The sequence below is a fragment of the Meleagris gallopavo genome, chromosome 4 (assembly GCF_905368555.1).
Source record: "Meleagris gallopavo chromosome 4, MGAL_WU_HG_1.1, whole genome shotgun sequence".
Taxonomy (NCBI): Eukaryota; Metazoa; Chordata; class Aves; order Galliformes; family Phasianidae; genus Meleagris; species Meleagris gallopavo.
In genome coordinates, this window is record NC_139407.1 from 9,680,817 (window position 1) to 9,701,317 (window position 20,501).

Consider the following 20,501-nt stretch of genomic DNA (forward strand, 5'->3'; position numbering starts at 1 on the left):
CAGTGTGTTAAACATAAGCTGGAATGGTAAGGGATCTGCAGATGACAGGAGTTGCAGGAAGAATGCATGGTGCATGCAGAGAGCAAGAGAACCACCAATTGCCCTGCAGGTGAGGTTGAGTAACAGCACAAACAACACAGGATCATCTCCGGGCATCAGGGTTGGGTTTCAAGCAGCTGGGTTCATTTGTCTACAGGTAAGATATAGAGGCATAGAGGCAACAAGACTGAGTACTGGTCTGAAAAGAAAATTAACAAGTCATGCCCAGTTTTAGCACCCAAAGAGAATGCACTACTCAGAAAAGCTGAAATACCTCAGGGAGTCTACAATTGTTCTTTCCAGTAATGGCAGGTTCTGGAATTGAACAACAAAGCCCTTAATCTGTGCATATACATACATGCACTCTAAAACTTGCAACACTTTGTTAACCAGAGCACACAGGCTTTTTTCAAAACCTTTTCCAAGGCATGTAACACAATTCCAACTACCCATGCTCACTTTTTTCTACACATGAAATACAGATTTAGAAGCCTGTTCTGAAGTAAAAAACCTACAGCAATGGTTCTCACCTGAAACATACACAAAGCCATAGTAAGGATGGCTGATTTTACAGCTGGAGTAGGATCTTAAAAAAGCTTACTTATTTTCAAACAGAGCATGTACATGCATAAATACATACACTTTCTCCCCTAAATTAAGCACTAGCAGATTCAGGGTGGGGTGGGAAGAGCTATCAAAATATGCAAGGCTAATCAGCTACAAATTTTGGATTTCTAGACCATTACAAAATTAATATATTTTAACTGTTCTGGCAAAGTTAACAAAAATATTTTTCCAGTATAGTACAACAGAGAGAATTATAACGCATGGCAGCCACAGAATCATTAAGGTTGGAAAAGACCACTGAGATCATCTAGTCCAACCATCAACCCATCAGCACCATGCCCACTAACCATGTCCCTCGGTGCCACATGCACGTGCCTCTTGAGCACCTCCAGGGACTCCACCACCTCTCTGGGCAGCCTGTTCCAGGCACTCACCACTCTTTCTGATAAAGCTTTTCCTAATGCCCAATCTGAACTTTCTCTGGCACAACTTAAAAGCCAATGTAGCTCATTCTATTGCTAGTTTCCTGGGAAAAGAGGCCTTCTACTCTCCTGCCCTTCTCCTCACCTGCACACGTTCAACACAACACAACGCTGGAAAAAATGCTGTTAAGAAATTCGCTTTAAGGAGCTATAAACCTGCAAATCTAATCAGCTAACATTCTCATACAGCCAAGATCCTTACAGCTAATCCCAAAGCAAATTCATATCCACATCAAAAAATGAATTACAGACAGTCCTTGCCTCTATACATAACTTAAGTAGTCATTTCAGAGCAAACAAAACCCCTAGGATTATTTTTTCCCCAGAAGTGCCTCATACAGAAGGTCAAATGTCATACAGCATTAATGAAACAGGAAGCAATCCCATTTGTTCCCATCATTCTGCATAGCTACTCACTGGAGATAAAGGTTATTGCTTTATGGAAGGCAAGGGAGGATAAGACAAAAAAATCCGCAAAAATAAGAGACTACAAGCACCAAATAAGCAGTATTCTACCTCTTGTTTCCTATGGGAAAACAAGAGAGACAGCTATACAATGTTAAAAAAAAAAAAAGGGAACAAGTATATGCATTAACTACTTCGTTAGCAATTTCAGTTGGAGTTCAGATTCAGAGCTGGGACTGTACTATCTTCCCAGTTTCCATTTCAAGGGAAGCCAGGTGCCCAGCCCGGATAATTTTGGAGGCCATAGCACAGTTACTTCTCCTCCCATGTTTCAAACGCTCTCATCACTCAGGAATGCTGCACTTTCAAAGTGCTAAAGGAGTAAGCCATGGGCATGGAGAAGAACATAAAGGTTGAGGAATCCTAGACTGCTTGCCTGGGGATCAGTTTGAGAGGTGAAAAGCTGCCAAACAAGGTCTCAATATTAGAAGTTCTGGAGCTTGTTAATTTGACTGTTAGAAGCAGTTCTAATTCTGACCCATGTATGCATCCTACAATGACTGTACTCAGCAGGCAGGATGCTCTATTAGTTATGTAGCAGAGTACCCAGGAAGAAAAAAATTTACATGTCACTATACTTGTCCTTACCACAGGCAATAGTCCAATAGACCAAGGAGTCTGGTGCTTGATAGAGTATTCGATATGGTGCCACTCTGGCACTGGAGTCCAACACAACATCAAGAGTACCCACAAGGAGACCTACGGAAAAGGAAATTCTCATAAATACACAATGATGAATCATCTGAATCCCCGAATAAAGAAGCTCCACATGCCCCAACCCCTCAATTCACCCTCCTCAGCAAAAGGCAGACGTATGTACTAATTACTATATCTGTTTTCTTGAGTTATAATGAGGAAGAGTGACTCAACAGGGAAAAATATCTTCAGTTTCAAAGTGATTTCAATTTTAAACATACATCAACCCCAGGGTATAGGCAGACAAATTGAAGCAAAGCATAAGGTAGCTGTTTCATGAAGCTATTTACAAGTTCAGCTCTTTCCCGTTTCATATATTTTTGGAACCCTAGAGGAAAGAACAAACAAATAAACAACAGTAGTAAAAAAAAAAAAAAAACAAAAAACGAATAACCCAGACAATACAACTTGTAAGAGTTCAACATTCAGATGGCAGCTAGGAAAAAAACAGACTTCCAGCAAAGACAATTATGCTATTTAATGGTCTGATTCTTTAGCACAGAAAGGATCAAAATGCTTAACAGTCAAACTGTTTTTCAGTTAGAAGGATACTGATGAAATACAAAGCCAGACTGTTATTCCACAGTAGCACTGAAAATTCTTGGCTGCTGAGAGGCCATCAACAGTTGCATACCAAGAGACTGCAATAATTTTTAACTTTATTTTTACAATTTTCTAGATGGCATTTTATTAAGAAATTGCACACAAAACTAGCCCCAACAAAATCCTCTTCTCACAAAATGCTCTATTTATTCTTAAAAAATGTCAATGATTTTTCCCTTTTCATCTTCAAAAAGAATTTTCATCTCCCCTGCAGACATCTGGATTATTAATTCTCATGTTTAAGTCCTCAGCAAATTCCCGTTCTTAAGAACAGATGAGTTAACTTCCTAAGACTTGTTTTTTCCCCCGCAAGTATTTACTGGGGCAGAAATTATCAGAAATTATTAATTTTTAACAGCTGAAATGAACTGCATGCACCAGAAGCCATTCAGAAACAGTGCTGTTAAAATCCTCTTCTCATTTCAACTAGCTGTTTTCCTCTTTTACTGTCATAGTTTTATGAGTTCCCCATTCTGTACAGTCCTAACGGGTACAGCAGACTTCTTCCTAGCTGTTCCTCTTCCAGTTTAGCTTTATGCATTATAAAGACATAAAAGCACTACCCATTTTCTCTTCTTAGCAGACTTTTTAAATTAGAACTGCAACTGACTTTTGGAAATTACCCATGTATCAGTAATCTTGTATTTCCCCACTTTATGTATTCCACTGGTGTAGAGAAAGAAGTCTTACGCACAGATCTTTACAGGCCACATGAAAATATAACCTCTTCCTGCCTGATGCATTAATGCTCACCACATTTTAATCCAAGAGTTCTGAAATATATGAGAAACAAGCCTACACATGCTATCAATCGTTCCAAGGCAATGCTGGAAAGCTGTGTATCGGTTACAGAATACAAACAGAAAATACTAATGTAAAATATCTCAATGTTCATTAGTCAAGCTACCTTCAGTTCTTACTACTGCCAATTTAGCTATAGGCCGTTTACCTCTCCAGTCTATTGATTACTGGTATGTAATGACAGGATTCTTCTGATCAATATTCTACCACCTTTCCAAGATGCATCTTGACTCTTTTCAAACTCATCAGACTGAAGAAGATGAAAATATTCCTTTAAACTTCCAATATCTTGCCTTTTTTTTTTTCCTTTACATATCCTCTCCATTCAACTGTTACAGAAACAGTACAGCTCTGACCCGGAAAAGAAACACACACAGTACATACCTAACTTTCAACCATAGACAAAGATCCTCAAATGCTTTAAGCAGTTCCCTACTGAAGCACAGACCAAGCCAAACAATTAATCTGGATCTGCTGCTCACTTGCACAAGGGTTTATGTCAAAGATGACTCTTCTTTTGCTGCTTCACATGTCTACTGACAGTACCAAACATACAAAAGGCATAAGGCAGTATCTACAGGCGGTTCTAGACTGGCCCAATGTAATCTTCTGAGGAGCAGATACACTGTTAAATCTCCATAATCTTTAAAAATAGGCTAGTCTCTTTTGTTGGGTCGTAACCCCAAGTGTGTTGACATATGGGTGGTCCTACCCACCAATTCTGCCAGTAGTTCTAGGAGGGTACTGCAGCCAGAAAAGAGATACTCAGCTGAGGTCAGAGAGCTAGAACAAACCTACTGACTTGGGCAGCAATACCAATGCAAGCAAAGCTTCCCATCCCATCTCCCTCTTCATCATATACTGGAGATAAGGAGTGACAGGCACAACCCCAGCTCCAAACAACAGGAACAACAGCATAAGGTAGAGCTGTGTTTTCAAGAAAGGTGGAGAGAGATAAGGAAGAGTTGCCCAGTCTCTTTCCAGCAATCAGGCTGTGGAAATATCCCTGAAATAAGGCTAAAGGAAGTAATGCAGAGAATCAAAAGATCCTACAGAAAATTCAAAGCTTACCAAGACTGTTGTAACAGTTTATCTCATATAATGAAATAGCTGTTTTGATGGAGGATACACAGATATTTAGGATACACACATTCTTATACATTAAAGCAAATTAACATTTATACTCTCATAATCACACAACCATGCCTTATCAGTGTCCTTCAGGAACTGTTCCATTTTGCACTCTAAGTCAGTTTTTGTTTCTTTTCAATGCAGACAGATGATGCCAACAGAAAGAAATCACAGGAATTCCAATAACCACTGACCAATTTCTTCATAACTAACACAAAAATAACAAGTTTGTTAAGTCCATATAAAAATGCAACAAGCAAAAAAAAAAATCATTGTTTGATTGGTCCTTGAACAGCCAGTGAATGATGCATACAACAATCATATGGCTATGCCGATTGCAGATTTTTCACCCATTATTTCCATCAGCTTTCTGACTACAGCAAAACAAAATTAAACCTGCAAGTCCTTGTTCAAGTGAGCTTTTTTTTTTTTTTTTTTAAAATCAGTGAAGATGTAATGCATGTGTTAAGAGTTTGTGGGATTAGCATCTGACTAACACATGACAGCCCTAATCCTGAAGGCAGTCAAGCACAAGTAACCTTATACTGTGCCAAAGTCCCATCTTAAATGGTACACATCTAGAGTAACCATACCTAGAGAGGGGGAGCAGAAAGGGAAAGGTGAGGGATAATACCCAGGCAAATGCTCTACCTTATACTACCAGAAGGATATATGATGTACCAGAAGGTGGTACTGTCAAGTGCTTCAGTTACTCCATGCAATTTATAAAACAAAACAAAAACAAAACAATATTATGTTTTACTTATCTGACCACTAGGCCTCACGTTTAAACTGAGCAGAGCTATAATCATAGCACGAAGTGTAAGAATCAGTAGACTGTATCCATGCATTAAGATTAGTACTTACAGTGCTGGTATCCACCAGCAATGACTTTTTCAGGTGTTTTTCACTAGAAGGGTTTACAATCACAGACTGGCTTTGTCCATAACACGGACTCCTTCTCTCCCTTCCACCCAATACATCCCATTCAGCTTTAGCCTTAGCAGTCCTCAAGTCTCAGGTGCTATCAGTGCATACCAATGATCTGCAACACCTCCATTCTTCCATATCACAGGGAAATTGCATCAAGCCTTGCCTACAGCTGGAATGAGGTCACTGCAGTTGCTGCAACTGACACTTAGGAACACCCTCCTCTCCTCCTGTTTGCCAGATGACAAGCAGGTGTTAATTGCCTGGCTCCAGAGAGCTGAATCCTGCCACGCCACCAGCACTGCTACATCCTTCTCCCAGCTCAATTACTAGCCACAACTGCTGTAGAAAACCCAAGAATCCAGCAGACACCAAGATGCTTAAAAGGGAGCAGTCAGTAGCTCTAAAAACTTGAGAAGAGGCAGAAGGTGAACACAATGCAGAACTGTGCAGGCCCCAGGTGTGTGTGCAATACAGAAGAGCAGCAAATGTTTCTCACTTATTCTTCTCCCTTTTTTTTTTTTTTCCTACTCCTTCAGCAGCTAACCTTCAGTGGCTCGGCCAGGGGTGGGGACAGCAGAAATCAAACCACATTTGATTCCATGTGGCTTTACACTCTGTATATTGCCCTCACTAAGTATGTCAGAGACTGGCAATTTATCACCTTGCCAGTGGCCTTCTTACTGTGCTAGTAACACCATCACATAAGCCTAACTAAAAAAAAGAAAAAAGAAAAAAAGAAAAAAGCATCACATCACTCATCATCATCACTGCAGAAAATTTGTTTCCAGAAGACCGCTGACAAATCATTACTAATACAGACAGCCTGGCAGTCTCTCAAGACATCTTCTGGTTAACAAAAACAAAAACAACAACAAACAGTTCTTTAAATGCCCAAAGAAACAGCATGCATTCATCTTTTCAGCACCCACAGCAAAATCAGGAATTTTCATGTCTGACTCTTGGAGTCACACTCGTGAGCTACCACTCAAACACTCACAAGGATGTAAGCAGCCTATCTGTATAGGAGCTCAGCACTGCTAACAAATAGGAAAGCTTGCAAAGTCACATGCATAATTAGAAAGAATTTCTCAAAGCAGGCATAGCAACATTCCTACAGTGAATGAAAGAAGTGCTGCTCAAATGATTCTCCATCTTAAAAGCACACTGATGACCCCTTCTTCTCTTTCCACTAGCAGAAAATGGACACGCAAATGAGCTCTGGCCATAAGAGACCTATTTGGTTTGTAGACATTTTCACCCTGTTTCATACTTGTTTGTTGTCCAATAAACCAAATCTTTCTAAAGTTTAAACATTACTTTCTGGACCGTAGGAACAGTAACTCATAACACTGCGTAGATAAGGTCTCTACACTACAAGCTATTGTTTTTCCTACACACTATACTGAATCATTTATTTTCCATCTTTTGAAGGCAGTCCACGTGTGTATGTAATTAGCTTGCTCATTTGTTATTACAGGAAGAGGTCCTCCAATTACTTGTCTGAGAAACCTCCACCTAGAGCAACAATCTGAACTCTATGGCTAATACTACCAACCTTTTCATTTATGAGGAAACTATATTTGGTTTTATTTCATGAGACAGGCTAAGTGAATAGTAAATATTATTAATTATTTGGAAGTAACTATGAAGTTAAGCTTCCCATCCTAGAAATAACAGGATACTTTTTTCAAAAGCACGAAGAAAGCATTTTCATTGTAAACACCACCCTTGGAACTTTGTGGAGGATTCTGTACTATGTGTGTTCATTCATGCAAACTAAAGCAAAACACAACCTAAATACTTGATGACTCTCTTCTCACATGGGTTATACAGCAAAGGCTCATATGGGCACATATTATTACATTACAATAGGTAATGTAAAAAAAAAAAAGTTTCCTCTGAAATCAAGATCTGTTTTCCTCAATGCTCGTCTTTGTTACTTTATTTTACAACCAAACTTCACGTAAGATGGATTTACTTGCCACAGTTTCCTTCACACACAAGTGTTTGAACATCAGTGAAACTGAGGCTGACGAAGTTCTGTCACTGATGACGTTTAATAAGATAAAGAGCAGGAACAGTACATACTTTGCTTGTCTTCAAGTTGATGAATACAGGTGAGAGACAAGATTGAAAACCCAATCTTTTAACATGACTATCCAACTTGACTACTGTAGGATAAAACTGTAGCAAAGGATAAAACTTTCATCCTCCTTCCAACCTAACAAGTGTGACTGAAACAGATAATAATCGTATAGATATCTTAATTTAAAAAATGATCAGCAACTAGATGCCTACTACGGTACTGGTTCAAGGGGTCCAAGTAAGTGATGACCAACCGTGTAAAAAAAACCTGTACCTTGCCTTCCAATCTAAATCAGACCAGAGTTAACCCTTGATTTCACAATCTTTTGTAACTTCAGCTGATAAGCTGAAGCCCCCCGAATCATTCTAAGATAGAACCACATTTGTCAGCATTTAAAATATTTTTCATTATAAAAATTTGCTGCTTTTCTCCTCCGAGACAAAAACCAAAACACCCATTATAATCTAGATCACTACATGTAAATATAGATACATATACACACAGCCAAAAAATATATTGCTTTTATTTCCACAAAGGCTAAGTTTACAGACTGTCCAATACAATAACTCACACATAACATACCCAAATGAGTAAGTTCCCCAAAACAAACCCTACCAGATTTGAACTGAAACAGAGCCAGCACGTCACCAAGGAATGAAATTATATGGCAGAGAAAATCCCAATAACTCTGGCTACTGAAATACTGGAAAACACAAAGGGAAAGCAAAAGACAAGACTGTGAGGAAAGAACCCAACTCATCTCAAGAACTCACTTGCCAAAATTAAGGTTGCTGCCATGGTAGGAATTTACAGACCTCTATCTTGGAACTTTGGACCAACTCCAAAAAGAAAAAAGAAAAAAAAAATGCAATTGCAAGTCAGGTCTAGAAATTATTTACAACCTTCATGTTTGGAAAGGAAAATAAAAGTACTGAAGATTTTGAAGTTGTCCCACAGAACCAGAGCCCACGTCAGCAACGGTTCTGAAGGCAAATGCAAGTGTATATTATTGAACATCAACATTAATCAGACATCAGAAGTATGCTAAGTGATCAGGGCACAAAAAAATTTCAAATAGATGCTTGAAGGATTTACACCAGCATACTGTACTAATAGATTTCAGGACAAATAATAGGTCCAGAAAACAGTCTTGAATTTATTTGTCAAGCAAAAACATTACGTCAGAAGGCAAAAATGGCAAGTGGAAGGTCAGCGCAGAGACCTTTATGGCTCACATCAAGTGTTAAAGATGAAGTAATGTCAGGAGATGTCTTTGGCCAACGAGCCTTCTGCTACAGAAACCTGAGCTACACCACACCAAGCAATGTTAAGAATTCTCATCTCTGGTGCTGCAGCCTTGCAAAGAGTGCCTTGTAAGAACCAGAGATAACAGAAGCATTAGACAGAAAATGACACACCTTCCAATAAAGCACTGTGAAAGCACCTGGGGTTGAGAAGAAAGACTAGCGAGTCAATTCAGAGAACTAAAAGAAGTTCAACACTTGGCATCCAGATCTCTACAAGTGGAAGTCTACTACTGAAGAGTCAAAACAAACCCGCAGCAGATCCTATTAAGAAATCTCAGCAGTGACAGAGCAACATAGAAATTCCACCAAACGGAAAACTTTCCACTCCACTAACCAGAACAGGCATGGAAAGCTAATGGACAGGTTGAATGGACAAGTAATTATACTAATAGCCTGAATTTTTATAACCACTACATTTCAAGCATTAGAAAGCACTTTTCAACTGAAGTGCAACAAGTTTGACATATAAAACCCTAGCAGCTTGAGCTAATGAGTTTGTTAAAGCATACACCACCTTTTAATCAAGTCAAAAACTTACCTTAGGCATAAAAAGGTTTTTAAGTAATTGCTTCCTCAATTCTCTGACTTGAGAGCAAGATGAAATTCTTCTCCCAGTCTGAGCAACTGTGTGTGATGCCCAAGAAGGCTGCACAAAAGCACTGTTAGGACACTGTCACAGTCTTAAAAATATTAGATTCAACATTATGGCCTTGCATCAGTTAGCTGAGCTCAGAACTTCTCCTTCCTGACTTTCCAATGCCGAAAATGTATGATAATCCCTTTTGCAAAAATAGCTGGTGAGAATGACAGTACTTCATCAATTTCTTTTACAGCCAGAAATCAGCAAATTTCCATCTGCTCTCTTCTGCTTAAGCATCTGAATCATCTTTGGCAACGTCTCATAGACTCACAAACTTACACCGAATCTCACACACGCACTGTCCCAGCTGTAAGCATAAATGCCATATCTGCAAAATAATTCTTTCCTAAAAACAGTTCTTGCGAAGAACAAGAATTTATTTGCCTTGGGATTCTAAGGGATCTTAAAATATCAACATTTAAAAGGAAACAAATTAGAATTTCATGTCTGTTTCATGTAGAAATGTACATATGCAAAATGAAAACAACAATTTCGTAGAATGCACCATGCTCTGTAAACTGTGAATACACTGCTTTACTGTCAACTGTTAATCTCATAAATTCCTTGTAACACTGTCCCCAAATAGAAGTCTTTGGTAAGCTTTACCACATTATAACTGAAAGCAGACAGAGTGATTTTTAACCTATGTGATGTATCAGAATGCAACATATACTAATAAAAAAACATAAGCCTTTTAGTTATTCATAAAGTTTATGGCCTGTTCAAGATCCTTACATCCATCTAAGTAATATGGTCATAAAGCATAGAGTGCCCAAATGATGCGAGAGGTCTGTGGTCACATTCTCTCCAGCTGCCTCTGCATCAGCTGACACAAGCTGCCCTATTACACACTGGATCCTCTGAGAAGGAAATATTTCACACAGACCAAAGCACCAACCTGAGCAAGGCAGGTAGCTGACAAACAGGAAATAGAGTAATTATGAAGAAGAGAACAACCAGCATCTTTGAGAAATGACTTTTTCCCCTGACAGTGAGCAAAAGGAAGATGAAGCTCTTGGGTGAAGGTCATGCAAACACAACGTACAGGCCTATACGGCCTATCAAACACATTTACAGCAGGAAAGTACGTTTTTTCAGTCTGCTCCTCGGAAGAATTATGCAGTGATGCAAGACAAGGCAAGTTTGCAAGACAGCAATGACAAAATGACAAAAACTACTTAAAATAAAAATTGTGTGTCTTCCTCATTTTTCTTTTGTTAAAAATGGAAAAGCCTTAATAGCCCTTGAGGAAAGGCATACTTACAAAGGAAAAAAATGCAGTGAAGTAACTGGTTCTGACAAAAACGATCATTTAGAAGCATCCAGGACCTAATTTAGTCTAAAATGGCTTCACACAGCCTAGTAGAAAAGCCGTAGATCTTAAACCATTCATCAGACACATTTTGTTAGCAGAGATGACTTCTAGGGATTCACTAATTAGGCACTGCCCTAATACAAACAAGATGATTGTCATGTTTCTAACAGGTTACAAGTCAATACTAAACTAAGTGTAAAAGTCTCTAATGTCCAAACGAGTAACGAAATTAGACTCTCTCCTTTCTGCTAAGCTGTATAAACTGAGGCCAAGAGGAGAGAATCACTACAGATGGGGCTGAGATTTCAGCCCTTCTCCAGAAGTTACTGATATTGTCTTTCCAGCAAAGGATTGCTGTGCTCGGAGTAGATCCAAGAGAACAGGCAATGTGAGTACTGCTCCTTCTCAACATCAAGTCACAAGAATTACTTTCACTTGCTGCTAATGCTATATAAACTACTTGTTTTTCAGCTGAGATGTGTCTAAAGACCCAAAAGATCATTCTGTTTGAACTTTGCTCTGGCAATAATAACATCCCTCCAGTGGAGGGTGACAAGTAAATGACGGAAGACGGACAAGACAGAGACCCTAGCATCCACCTGGCAGGTGACTGCCAGCCTTTAGGCACACTTGCAGTCACAGCATCTACGCACAGGGCTGTCTGGAGAAGTCTGTACCCAACCTTCCCAAGCCACCACTGATGGGAAAGCACTCTACCTCTTCTTGCCAGATACACCAACACAACGGCACTGCAGTGCAGCCTCAACTCGCATTCTGCAAAGTCTGAAACATCAACAGACGGAAGACAGAAAGATCATTACACTTAGCCCAGTTCAGACTGGTTAGTTTCACAGGAAACCTACATTTGAAGGGAATGCCAGAAAATCAATGCCTCTCATTGCTAAGCCACGATTTAAGTTACACACCAATGCCATCTCATGTCGCCGAGCCCATATTCTCAACAACTAGAAAATCAATTATCATTCTAAGGTTTAAGATAAATGACTTGAAAAGTCAATAATGAGGGAGGACAAATCAGCAGAACTTAGACTGCAAGGAAAGAAAGGGTGACAAATGAACTCATATCCCCTTTTAAATATATAAATTTTGATGACTCGCAGCCCCAGTGAGATCTAACATTCAATGTTTCCAGCCAGCTTCAAGGATACATGTTCTGCTTTTTGTCAGAGCAATTGTACCAAGTTTCACACATTAAAAGGCAGGTGTCTTTTTAGTGTTATCTGCAGTGCTGTATCAGTAAAGAAAAGAAAATTGAGGGGGGAAAAGATGAAAAGCTCCTTTTTTCCTATTTCTCTGATGTAGACCTAATAACCTCCAAACTCTGTCACTAGAGAAAATACAGAACTTCCCAAAATACTATCCTAAATGCTATCCTTATTAGAAACCATACACCCTCTTACTTGTTTCAGCCTTTTTTTTTTTTTTTTTTTTTCCACTCTTGGGATCAGTTAGGTGGCTCAGTACTCGGCTTTTAGCCAGTCTCACCTGAGAAGAGGGGGCCACTGGTTTTCTTCACCTGCACTGGCCCTCAACAGGGGCGAATTCACAACTGTTAGAGCAACCAGCAAAGAATTCCAGTACTGATATTTCCAACAGAAACAACTCATCACAGGTTCCATTTCCTACTGTGCCTACCAAGCTGGGAGCAGTCTGGATGCTCCACATCCCTTTATTTCTTCCTCGCTCACGTGCTCACCACTGCATCACAAACCCATGCCTCTCACAAGTTGAGTACCAAGAGGAAAAAAATGCATATAGATAGAATCGTTTCTATAGTCTGATCTCCTAAATGTTGTTGCCTTATCTGAGCATCACAAAACAAGGATTTATGAATCCTATTCTCACTCAAAGGACAAACTCTTCCCAAGAGATCTCTCCATTTGTAGAGTGGTATCATCAATGGCACTATTGCACATACAGCTCACAAAGGCAGAGATAGACAAATAAGATGAAAACACTAAGTTCTCAAAACATTTCTCCAATAACTAACGAATGTTTGGAAGGTTGTCTGGGTTTCTCATGTGATCTTTAATTCAAAGTTAAGAGAGGTACGAGAATGCCTACTCAAATCACTTAGATAGAGGGAAGAGTCCCTTGGAGGCCAGTAGGTAAGCCGTGAGAGTCTACAAGGAACTCCTCAGCAAAAACAGCAGGGTTGTAAACTCTTGAAGCAAAAAATATTCTAAATGGATTTGTCAATACTGTGGATTTTTCTGTAACTTTAGAAACCAAAAGCCAAGAGAACAAAGACGGCAAGAAAACAACAACAGACATTTACAGCTGATACGAAACATCTGCTCATCCCTTTCTGCGCAAGGATAAGGTGAGCTTTGTTAACCTTCAACGCTAAGATCTCAAGGGCCTCCATACAACACCACCAAGGTGCGTCAGCTGAGATTGCAAACTGTTTGCAAGTCCACAGAGCATTCAAGGGCTGAAGGAACGGTTAATCTGGTAAGCAAACACAGGACCTTGAATGCAGCCCGCGTGTTTATTTTGCTTAGCCTGAAGAACCAGCATCAGTGTTAACAGGGATGGGAAAAGCCACCCTGCCTGCAGAGAGCACGCGTGCACATCTTCTGCCACATCAAGATGGAGCGGTGCAAACGTCATCGGGCTGCTAACCTCCAGTTTTATTAAAATATAGATAGTTACCTACAAATAATGGAAGGTTTTGACAGATGTGTACGCACGGTATCGTGGAGACCAACGCATGCATGACTGCAGACACATTTAGAGCTGACAGCGACTAAAAACGAAGCACAGGCTTCACAAGGACATCCCAGGGAAAGCAGAGAAGGCAAAACAAACCTGTTCTGATCGCACACGGCTGTGAATTACAGCCTGCTCTTATTTCCAGCAGCATGCCCTTGAGGCTCAAACCCCCAGTCTTACCCCTTCCAGGTCACACCCTCCCGCCGGGAGACATCAGGCATCGCCGACCACTCACACAGCCTCAGTGTGCAAACCCTAAGAGGAACCTGCGCGTTCCGCGTCAACGCCAAGAAAGCACCCGGCGACCCGCAGCGCCGCAGAGCGAACCGGGGCAGCTCCAACCCGCCTCGCAGCGCCCTTACCAGCCAGGCCCCCGCCGCCTCCATCGCCGCCGTGCCCCTTCCTCCGCTGCAGGATGAAGTAGGGGTTGGCCCGCTCCGTCACCCACAGCGCGTTGGCCAGCAGCACCTCCTCGGGGTTCACCCACATGCTCCCGGCGCGGACAAAGGGCGGCCGCCCTGCCGCCCGCCTGCGGGGCGCGGGGACTCACGCACGCGGCGGCCGCATCAGACGCCACCATACCCGGCCGCGGCCCACGGCACGGCCGGAGGGCGGAGGGGCGGCAGCCGCATGTCCCCGGCGCTGCGGCCGCTTACCCGCGCGGCGCCGGCTGCGGAGGAGCAGCCACGGGCGGCGACGGCGCCCCCAGCAGTAGCAGCCGCAACGCCGAAAACGACGGTGACATCAGCGGCGCCCGGCCCGCCCCGCGCACAAAAGCAGCCGCGCGCACGCCCCGCACCTGCGCGCCCCGTGCGGGAGGCCGCGCGCCGGGGAGAGGGGCGGGACCGCTGCACCGGCGCGAGCCGCCTGCAGGGGGCGCGGCGGCAACCGGCTGTGTTTTGCAGCCCGCTGAGGGCGCGCGCAGGCACTTTGTATATACATATATATATATATATGTCTTAAATGTAAGATACGAAATAGAAAAACCACTCAAGGAATAAGTGCCATGAGTGTTAAAGCTTCAACACGGGCCGTTCGGTTTTGGAAGAACGGATGAAAGAAGGGGTTAGATGAGGAGCAGATATCAATGCCAACCAGCTCTAGGGGGCAAAAATCAACAGTTGGAATGTCATCAGACTAAGAGACAGTGTCACTTCGCAGCTGGGAAAAAGAAGAAATGAAGCACTGATCTTACCATTTATTCCTCCCAAAAAACTCTTTCAGGTGCAGCTAACTGGCATTTGCCAACAGGGCAGGACAGCCATTTGGCTGGCAAAATAAAGATAAAATAATGTCACATCAACACCTGGCTTAGTAAGAAATGCACACACTGCTCAGCCTGGAGCCATAGCCATAAAGGTCCCACTCAAGGGCTCACCTAAGCATGGGAAAGCACCTAGCCATCATTATCCAGAAGCTTAGAGCTTAGACTTGCTTAAATGAGCATCTTATTTGTATGTGGAAAGAGCAGGCCTTGAGCTTTTTGTGAGAAGTATTTGGTTTATAAATGGTACGGAAGGTTTGAAAGACCATAGGACGCTGTGTTAGGTGTGATGGGGAATGAAAGAGGGAGTAGAAAAAGAATATCTGAGGTTTCTAAGCATGTGGTTAACTCAATGGCCACAACTCAGTGTTTCTATGCCCATAACACCTTTTAGTGAAGAAACAAGAAGCGCTCAAAAATAATGTCGCTTTTACCATGCTCCTGCATGGACGTATTACAGGCACTGATACAGACGAGCAAACTGAATCACAAAAAGCAATTCTTGTTTCAAGTCACCCAGCAAATCTCTGCGTCATTTCCAACGAAGGTACTCAAATCACAGCACTCACTACCTGCAGTTTTCCCACTTCCCTGCTCTAGCCACAGCATCCTTCACAATCAGAACCACGCACTCTCAAGGCCTTTATCAGTCCAGAATAATTCCATAATACTTTCTAAAGTAGCCAGCCATCATTGGGATGTAACTGACACTCTTTACCTCACATTTGATTTATGGACTTGTGATACCACCCAAGAAAAATAACAGCCCTTTCCAGTACACCTTAGAGGGTTGCAGACAGTTGAGCTAATGTAAGAAGAAAACAAACAAACCTTTGACAACAGCTGGTATAAAAAGCAGCAGCCCTGAAAAAGGCACTATCTTCATATTTCAGTGAGATGCTAGAAGAAGAAGGGAGGTATGCAATGTGACAACAGCACGATTTGCTGCATTCTCTCAGCTTCACGGATCCAAATTCATTTTGCACCTTCCTGTGAGCACCTTCAGGAGCAGGCAGACAGATCAGAAGTCACTGAACCAGTTCAGCAAGAAGCTCCATTGGCACTGTTTCTTCAGTACGATAGGGGTAGAAAAAAACACTGGTAAGGAATTATGTTTATTCTGAAAAATTTAGATGGTATAATTGCATGCTCTTGCAATCACTTATTTGCTCCTGGTGGAAATGATGGATTTCCTGAGACACAATGTAAATTTTGTTGGACAACAGAGAAACTGCTGGACTTAATTTTGCTTCAAGAGTGTTGATACTCAGTGATTACTTACCAAAGGTCTCTTCATGAGCTATTTATGCGAAGCACCTGAATTAAAATACTTTATTCTTTGTCATAGGACTTAGTTAACCTTGCTCAGTCACAAACTGGTTAGGTCTGTTTATCCCTCATTCAAAGCAAGCTTTGTTTCGCTTCCAGTTATATTCCTTGATTTTCTATGTTATCTATGTTTCTATGTTATCTCAGTTACGCTAAAATACAGTGCATATTTGATTTGAACATATTTAGAGGATAAGCCTTCTATTCAGAATAGGGACTGAGCCTGAATCATATCTATGGAAAGCCAGGAAAAGGCTGAGGTGCTGATCTATTCATGTACTCATTTGTGTACTGAACAATATGCACAGTTAATTTAATTTGTACTTAGTTTACAACTTTCATTAGTCCGAGTTCTTGTTGTCTATTTAACTCTTTGAAACCTTAACGAAGAAAGTATGCGTATTTTTAATTTTTTTTTCATCAAAAAAAGAAAATGACCGTAACAAAAAGCCATGAGAAAGATGAGAAAACAGTAGGAATAAAGCTGTTATTTATTTATTTATTTATTTTTGAGGGGGGGAGAAGGGAATGAAGGGAAATTATCTTTTTGTTGGAGCCAATTTTCCCCTCTTCCCGTAGAGAGGGCCTTTAAGAAACCACAGAATTAAATCTGCCTGTAGTAAAATGATGAAGCCTGTACTTTCTGCCACACATCCTCAATCAAATCTGTTCTTAATCTTTTCAGGTATCTAATATTGTCAATAAATACTTTCAACTCAATTGGTATCCTTCTTACCACTGCACATGAAGCTCTATCTGTAAAATCTTACATACAGACTTCAGCTTTATTTTTATTCATTATACTTTATGAGAAAAAGCTGGCTGTGTTTGTGGTACGGATTTGGGGCTGAAAATTGTAAAAACTTACGGAAATGAAAAAAAGACACCTAGCACTGAATAAATACCGTGAATGTTTGTAAATACATATACATATGTATATTAATAGATATGTATAAAATATACAGTGCATAAAATTAATTCATTTGTCAATAATAAAGCATCAGAGTGAATGTGTAAATTAACAATTTGCTATTTTTAAAAGAACAGTATACATACTATATTCAAATTGCAGCATTTTAGCGTTGCTTTTTTAAATGTTTTAGAAAACTGAGGTGAATATGAGAGTCAAGGTTTAGATTTAAGAAGCAAAGAGTTTGGAGAATTCCAATACATACCTGTTACCGATGTAACTGAGATTCCCCAAAGGTAAAATTAAAGCTCTCATTTTGAGTTAATATTCAATTAAAAGGCTAATGCCTGTCACTTTGTTCTGCTTACACCACAGCACTAGTCTTTGCTGCCTTGCCCTGCCACTGCAGGAAGAAAACAGCTCCCAGTACTGTTTCTTATGACAGAGAAGGCTAGTTGATGTGGCCCAATTGGCTGCATGAGCAAAGCTACAGAGAACCTATCTTCGTCTTGGTTTCCCTGTTAATTAAGCCACAGTAAATCAAACACAATTTCAGCAGCAAAGACAAAATCAACTGTTTGGCAGGCTGCTGGCTGCTGCTTTTCCTCCATCCCACTCCTGGCTACCCACCAAGCAGCTGCTTAGAATCTGGGATCAGAGTTTGTCTCTACACAGAAATGCCTTGCTTTGCTAACTTTGCATAGCTATTCTGGGCAATTAGCCAGCTTCTAAACCAGTCTCCTCACCATCATAAAGATAGCCTGTGATTCAGGAGGTATTTTGAGCTAGAGCTAGCCTAGCCTAAATAACTGTAAGCTCTAAGACAGCCTGCATCCACAAAGGACCTAACATCTTCTCCACAGATCCCCTGTATTTGGGGCATTAGATTAAAACATTAGTAGAAAGCAACAGGGTACCATATGCACGAGCAGAAACAGCAAAAGCACTCAAAACCAACACAGTTATGCTTGGTAAAGCTTATAGTCTGCCTGGATGCAAGCATGCAAAATGTTTGTTACCACTAGTGATGCCCTTATGCACCATTGCTTGAATTCAGGGCAAAACTTTGCCTTTGAGCCACTCCAATAATCTTTGCTGGGTCTAAGAGGAAGATGCGTCATTCTTCGACCCATTCTTGGCCATGGACAAACAAAACTGAAAAAAAGGAATGAGAGAAATAGAATGAGAATACAGGAAAAAATAGTCTAAGGGAAAAAAAGATATATAAACAAGGTAAGAGAAGCAGAAAAGCACCTAGTGCAAGAGTGTGGAAGGAGTGGAGAAGGATTAGAAGGGAACTGGCAGAAACAAATGACCGAAGCATCATACAAGGGATAATTTTTTAATATGGCAAACAGAGTTGTTAGTAGCACATAACCACAACAGGAAACCACTTGCACCACTTTCATTCATTTTTCTAGCTATGACTAGGTATGAAACTATTTCTTAACACTCAACACAATGGAGTTGTTAGTCACTTCATTTATGCTGTGTAGTTAAGCATATTTTTAAGCTCCTTCTACATATTGGAAATAGCAGCCCATAAAATATCAATTATGAATTATACAGAGCAGCCCATAAACAAGCCAACATCAGAAAAGAAAAATCTCCTTTCTAAGTAATTTATAACCTAGCTTAGACCAATTCCAAAGAGAAATATATTTGGGTGCAAAACATTAAAGTTTTCCATTAACAACAGTCCACCACCTTTTAAGAAGGGAACATTTTGATCGCTTAGAAGCTCTGAAATAACTATTATATTCTAAAAGTTCCCACGGATAAACTCCACTGATTCCTTTAAAAATAAGCACAGGCTCTCCATTCCTCTGGAGGTAACCATCCTCTAGCAGTTAAACTGAGTTGGAAGAGTTCAAGGGCACAAGGGCATCTAGCTGAGCAGATCAGAAGAGAGAAAAAGCTGTTTGTCAGTGCAAAAGAATAACATAAGCTCCTTCCAAAGCAGGTGCTTGACCCCTGCCTCCCAGCTCTTCATTCTCCCAATGTGCAAATGGCACATTGAGCAATGCTACTTGTTGGCCTACACTATCTACACTGTAGGTCAGGACCAAGCAAATAACCTGGTTTATTTTTAATCTAGGATCAAAAAATCTTCTCGTCTATGACTAAGGAGGGAATATTCCAGCAGGACTGTTGTCACATGACAAATCAACTTGTGCTTACTCACAGGGGAACTGGATTGAGGATCAGGAATTCTACCATATGTCGAGCAGAGCTTTGCTGCACTAGCAAATCTAACTTTTCTCTTGTGCTCACATGCTTAGCTACTTTTTAAAACTACATTTAATTTCGTTTTGATGGTGAGTATATGCATTATAATTATGTGGAATTATTGGAGAAAATCACTACCTAAACCACAAACAGTAACAAAACAAAGTTTTATAGTTAGTCCCGCATATATGCATGTGATGCATTTAACTGTAATTTTTTCAACATGAAGTTAGGTACAGTCTTAACACATTTCAAAAGATATGCATACATACATATATATATAATTTTATATGTACATAGTGGAAGAACCCTCAGAAGTCTATTTGTTGTGACTTGAAAGAAGGAGCCACCAGGAATATTTTCAATTCTCTGTATGGCTGCCTGACTTATTTTATTAGTGGTTTACTCTGAGAAGGTGAATTGCTCTCAAAGCAAAAACAGATTGAACTTGTCAGGGACTGGAAAATCATGCATGTTTTGATCAGACTTTTTTCCTTTTAGAACACGCATGACTTTCTAGTCCCTGACAAGTTCAGTGTCTGTTCTTGAGATCAAAAAAAAAAAAAAAAAAAAAAGGAAGAAAACTTCAAACAGAAGCATATTGAAGCATATAGAAGCAGAAGACAGGCTCACATACATGTGCACACAATAAATGTGTGTAGCTGAAGTTTGTGTTACAGGCAAATTTCAGCAAAGCAGTCACAGGCCTTCTTGCCTATGTATTTTTACTGTTCTCACTTTATATATATTTGTAAAAATTGATGGTATAATCTGAAACACTCTGTGTCAAACCTCCTAGTTTCTACCATGTCCCCTCTGTAACCCTAGATGTTCATGTCCGACAGATTTGGTACTTGCTTTAGATGCAAATTCTGCTTGTGCCTGTAGGAATATCTCACACCCTCGATCTGAATTTGTGAGATCTCTGAGTATCCCAAGAAGTATTAAAGGAATTTTTCACATTTTGA

General features: G+C 40.5%; 1 protein-coding gene across 1 annotated transcript in view; it reads right to left on the minus strand.

The window, feature by feature from the left end:
- The window catches only part of TBC1D9 (TBC1 domain family member 9), a 43,895-nt gene extending 29,258 nt beyond the window's left edge, over nucleotides 1–14,637 (minus strand). The window contains exons 1-2 of the mRNA XM_010709512.4: nucleotides 14,164–14,637; nucleotides 2,142–2,252 (exon numbers count right to left, since the gene is read on the minus strand). Coding sequence (XP_010707814.1) covers nucleotides 2,142–2,252; nucleotides 14,164–14,290 — 238 coding nt within the window. The 5' untranslated portion in view covers nucleotides 14,291–14,637. The remainder of the gene's footprint in view (nucleotides 1–2,141; nucleotides 2,253–14,163) is intronic.
- Between the last annotated feature and the right edge of the window lie 5,864 nt (nucleotides 14,638–20,501).